At 50.1% G+C, this 5,365-nt stretch overlaps 1 protein-coding gene across 5 annotated transcripts in view; it reads right to left on the bottom strand.

The window, feature by feature from the left end:
• Positions 1 to 3,500: 3,500 nt before the first annotated feature.
• The window catches only part of SETD3 (SET domain containing 3, actin N3(tau)-histidine methyltransferase), a 110,678-nt gene continuing 108,813 nt past the window's right edge, over positions 3,501 to 5,365 (bottom strand). For all 5 annotated transcript variants that reach the window (XM_023731795.1, XM_023731792.1, XM_023731793.1 and 2 more), the window contains one exon: positions 3,501 to 4,835. In XM_023731795.1, the coding sequence (XP_023587563.1) occupies positions 4,386 to 4,835 (450 nt within the window). In that variant the 3' untranslated portion in view covers positions 3,501 to 4,385. The remainder of the gene's footprint in view (positions 4,836 to 5,365) is intronic.

Raw genomic sequence — 5,365 nt, 5'->3', positions numbered from 1 at the left:
TGAGCTCACTGCAGACACTGCCGGAAGCTTTCATATGCATGACCTCACTGGGTGGTCCCACGACCGGCCAGAGGTAAGGAATATGACACGACACGCACGCCCCACCCAAGCCAGAAACCAAAACTGCTGCTGCCATCGATCCCGACTCGCGGCGACCCTAGAGGAAGGGGCAGAACTACCCCACAGGGTTTCCGAGACTGTAAAGCTTTACAGAAGCAGACTGCCACATCCTTCTCCTGAACTCAGCGACTGGTGGGTTCGAACCTCTGACCTTTTAATTAGCAGATGAGTGCTTTAACCACCACGCAACCAGGGCTCCGGCATTTCCTAAAAGTACCAAAATATCAGCGCATGGCCCAGGTCGCTCACCAGGAGAGCAGAGCTGTGGTGGGAATCCAGGTCTATGTGTTACAGAGACTGTGTTCCTGGCCACCATGTCTGCCTCCCCAGTGCTCTGTAAGATGAAGACTCAGCTCAGAGAGCTGGACATTCAGAACGCCCTCTCCTGCCGGCTCAGGGTCTCCCACCAAACCACTGATGTCCGCTGGCCCGTGTCCTCTGCAGTGAGCTGAGTCCTCTCAACCACCGCCCGCTCGGAAAGCACCTCCTCACAGCCAGAATCTGCCTCCCGACCCACTGCCCCAGCTGTGCCTTCTGGAGACACGCGGCGTAAGCCAGCCCTCCTTCACGTGACGGTTCTTCAAATCCCTGACGACAGGGATCACGTCCCCGCTGGGCCTCCCCCCTCCAGCCCAGCACACTCAGGATCAGCACCGCAGCTTCATTTAAATAACAGACTTGGCAGTGTGTTTACAATCCAACTCCAGTTACTGAAATTCAATTTACACACAGAATTCCAGGAATACATTACATAAGGTGCTGCTGATTAAAAGAGCAGGGTGACCCTTAATGAGGTTACCGGATTCCACTCTATACCTACCTGCAATTGACATTTAAACATAAGCGAGCCAAACTCTTGGGTCAGGTTATCAGCTACACCCTGCTTAATACATTCATTCTGAGATCAATGATATATAAACATAACACAGCGTATTGTATAAAGAGCTGCTCACCGTAGCCATGGTTCAAGTCCACACTTTAAGATCTGGGCTCTCTGAAACTCACCTCGCAAACCAACCACACTGATTCCCTGTTTTCCTTACAGCCAGTCCCATTTTAGTTCTGAGCTCGAGTCACTGGATTATTTTCTTCTTTCTTTCATTCCAGCATGTACATATATTTACCACCAAAAAATAAAGTGATGATTTATGAAAAATTGATTTCCCTTAGGTTTAAGTGAAGGTTTAATATAGCACAACCCTGTAATTCTGGATTGGGAACCCGGGAATACTTCTAATATCTTAGCCCATTCTCTCTCTCCAAAATAAATAAATAAGTACATCTTCTAGGGAGTCTATTCTAGAAACTTCTGAGGGGAAATCACCTATCAACTGCCAGTCTGCACGAAAAATTGGGAGGGTTTCGAGGCTGGTGAAGTCTAATTGCTAACTGTTGATACAAATAACGCATAGAGCTGAGGAAACAGAAGTAGAATCTGGCTTGTTTCCAATGACTAGCCTCAACAGCCTCTTATCCAAAAGCATTAGGAAGAAAGTAAACTTTAAAATGATTTGAGAGAAAGGTCTATTTTCATGACAGATGGCAGTGAGGGTTCTTCAATGCCAATTTAATCACTTTTCCTCAGTTTTCAAATGCTTAAGTTGTAGCTCCAAGTGTTTGTGCAGGCAGCACTGTCTGCTGAATCGTACCAGGGCAGAGAGGATGACTAATCCACGCTGTGGTCTCACCAACTTCAAGGAGTCATCTTAGGGCAATGCCACCCGTTAGAAAAGTCCTACTTTGTCTCGCTTACTTTGGACGTGTTATCAGGACGGACCAGTCCCTGGAGAAGGACATCATGCTTGGTTAACTGAGGGTCAGCAAAATAGAGGAAGACTCTCAATGAGATGGACTGACACAGTAGCTGCAGCAATGGGCTCAAGCCTAACAACAATTATGAGGATGGTGCAGGACTGGGCGGTGTTTTGTTCTGTTGTACATGGGGTCGCTATGAGTTGGAACCGACTTGACGGCACCTCACAACCGTTAAATAGATACTCCATCTTCTCACATCAAAGAAGTCCTGTTCTTACGGGCACCAATCTCACGTCACAAACACACAGGCTGCCGTCAACGCGACGGGAAGCGTAACCTGTCCAATCACTTTTGGGCCAACAACCTTAACAGACAGCCCCCGCTGACTGAGCATTAGTTGTCAGAGTAACAGTGTCTGGATTTCTAAGCAGGGATTTTTGATTACACCACCCTTTCATCTTAAGAGTAAATGAAGGAATGGAGGCTCACAGGATGGACATTACAGCCCTCCTTAACGATGGAACTCGGCCTAGGATGGAGGAGTTCTGACTCCCAGTCCAGCGCTCCTTCAACTCCACCTGAACGTGAATCTTTCCAGTGAGTATTTTGGAAACAACTCGATCCCATGGTGCTATTTTACATTTGGACTGTATATACTTTTTCCAGCTACGTTTTTAATTTACGCTTGGAAACTTTTAATCCAATGAGAAAACAAATCTACAGACAGATTATGTAGTCACGAAAATTCTGGTCTCTGGGGCTTCTGTACCAGAGTAGACAACTCCTCAAGTACCATGGTGTTCTTGCCTTCTGGAAATTGGTGTGTGAGCTTTACCGACTATTTAATCTTTGGTGAAGTATCTCAGGTATAAGGTGACAGGAGAGCCAGCAATCATGTGCATCCTCTTATTAACAAGCTCAAATGGCACATACATCAGTCACGTGGGAAAGACACAGGCCGTCTTACGGCCAGTAAAGGTTGCAAACCGCAGAAGGACAAAGCTTGCCAGCAGTGTTCGGTGCAGCATGTCAGCTTACCCTGCTGGGTGCTCAGGCCACGCCTTACACCGATGTTACCCCAAAGCCTTGGAGAGGCTCAGGCAGAGCTGAGTCTTCTCCAAAGAGAAACCCAGGACATTCCTAAGATTCCCTGCTGCGCAGCACTGTCTATCAGAACTAGTGGGCAAAGTGACACACATTTTTCAAAATAAGTGATTTACCGCACAGGACACAAGCGACACCGTGTCTGGAGTAGGGAACACTGGCGATCACTAACCCGAATCGGTGGCTTTCTGGCGACACTGTCCCAAGCCTTTCACTTCCCCCCAAACCCAACTGCCCCCCTGCCTGTGTGCCTGCCACCACTCTGTCCCACAGGTGCGCCCCTGGGCCTGTGGGTGGTGAGGGGCTGACAAAGTTCTCACTCAGGGCACCGGCTCCCACCCCACCCCCCCCGCCCCAGCAGTGAGGACGGCGCTTGGCATCACGTCAAGGTTCGAATCCTGCTCAGGGAATACGAAGATGGTCTGCGAAAAGCTCCATTCAAAGGGCCTGTCCCACGCCAAAGAAAAGGAATAGACAAAAATATTAATCACGTTTTCCTTTTAATAAGGTTTTTAGTCAAAAGTGTAGCTTTGAAAATCTCTAGCTTGTTGTGAAAACCAGAAAAGCAGGAGCTGCCTCACTGAGGACAGGGCCTCGGCAAGCTGTGGCCACCTGCTGGCTTTCTAATCTCCGTCACCAACGCTGGGAGCCAAACGCACCACTTTAAAATCAGAGACCAGGCTGAGAATCGGGCGAGGGGGATGCAGTGCCCTGGTTTGATTCAAGGAGAAAGGACGAGTTCGTCATACAGTGAAACAAGACACAAAAAGGGCACAGATCTTTAGAAATCACTAGGTATATATATATGTGTGTATATATATATTTTATATAATTAGGATTATCATCAACATTTAAAACTATTAAAAATAAGGTTGCCACCTTACCTTTTCTTTTGGTACGGGGGTGTTATTTTTCAAGGGAAAAAAAAGAGAGAGACAGATTTTGCCGAGAATCTAAAGCGTCCTGACCTCGGTCCCGTTTTCTGCTGTGCCAATCCCCGCCTGCAAGCCAGACACCCAGAGTCCCACCGCCGGCGGGCAGGCGGCAGAGCGAGGGACGGCTCTGGTCATTGGGACGACAGGCGGCTGGAGAAACTGAACTCTTCCCCAGGAAGAAGACACACTCCCCCACAGCAGGTCTGCAGAATCTTCCAAAGGCACCTCTCCCCTTGTCGTGGCTGTCCCACTTGTTTCTGTCGCCTAGAAGCAAGATGGCAATCTTAATCGAAAAGGGAAGCTAGATTTTTTAAATAACTTAAAAAAATTATTTTTTATATAAAGCAGCAAAAACATATTTTCCTCTCTGCAGAAAGAAAAACGTCAACAAGGAAACACAGCGATGTGCGTGGACTGTGCGTCAGCTTCTGCTGAACCGAATTTCCCAACAGGTGGTGCGTGGCCTCTGCGCTACTCTTTCGCCTCCTCGATGCTCTCTGAAGGAGATTCTTTGGCATCGTCAACCCCTCGGGGACTTTCTTCTTGATTCAAGTTTCCGTTTTCTGACCTGGTCCCATTGGGGACAGAGTTCACACCGTTGATGAGCCTGTGTTCAGCCACCTTTGCTCTGCCGACGGCCTCTTTGAGTTTGAAGGCCTCCTGCTCGCCGCCCTCCTCCTCCAGGTTCCTCAGGACGAGAGGGAGCCGCGAGTCGGCCACGCTGCTCTCCAGCAGCCCCAGCGCGCTCTCCTCGTACTTGGGCAGCGGGGCCCGCTCCTCCAGCTGTCTGCGGTAGTACTCGCGGTTCACGGCCGCGCTCTTCACTGCCTTCTCCAAGATCTCCTTCTCGCCCAGGCGCAACTTGATAGCCATCACCGCCCGGCGGGAAAGGTCACGGCCTTTCAGGAAGGCCTTGTCTTCCTGGAAAATAAACATGAGGAAAAGTCATGATAACAAGTGTCAATCAGCAAAACTAGACTGGCGGGAGGCGGATCCATTGTTGCTGGGGTGGGGGTGCAAGGGAACTTTTGGGGGTGAGGGGCACATTGTAAAACTCGGTCACCTGACTACATACTCCCGTCAAACTGTTACAAAATGCACACAAAGCGGAAAAAGAAGCCTGACTCAAACGGGGATGCCGCACGTCTGACAGAGAACTCGCCTGCGTTTGAAACCGTTCAGTCTGGTGGGCACGGATGCAGCCCAGGGCTCCGCACCTGGACGGGTGGATGGATGGACGGGTGGGCGGGTGGACGGGTGGACGGGTGGATGGGTGCATGGGTGGGTGGACAGATGGACGGATGGACGGGTGAGTGGGTGGATGGACGGGTGGGTGGATGGACGGATGGGTGGATGGGTGGATGGGTGGGTGGATGGACGGATGGACGGATGGACGGGTGAGTGGGTGGATGGACGGGTGGGTGGATGGACGGATGGGTGGATGGGTGGAT

The sequence above is a fragment of the Trichechus manatus genome, unplaced genomic scaffold, assembly GCF_000243295.1.
Source record: "Trichechus manatus latirostris isolate Lorelei unplaced genomic scaffold, TriManLat1.0 scaffold00045, whole genome shotgun sequence".
Taxonomy (NCBI): domain Eukaryota; kingdom Metazoa; phylum Chordata; class Mammalia; order Sirenia; family Trichechidae; genus Trichechus; species Trichechus manatus.
The sequence above is the reverse complement of the archived record's forward strand: the minus strand, read 5'-3'. Positions and strand labels throughout refer to the sequence as shown.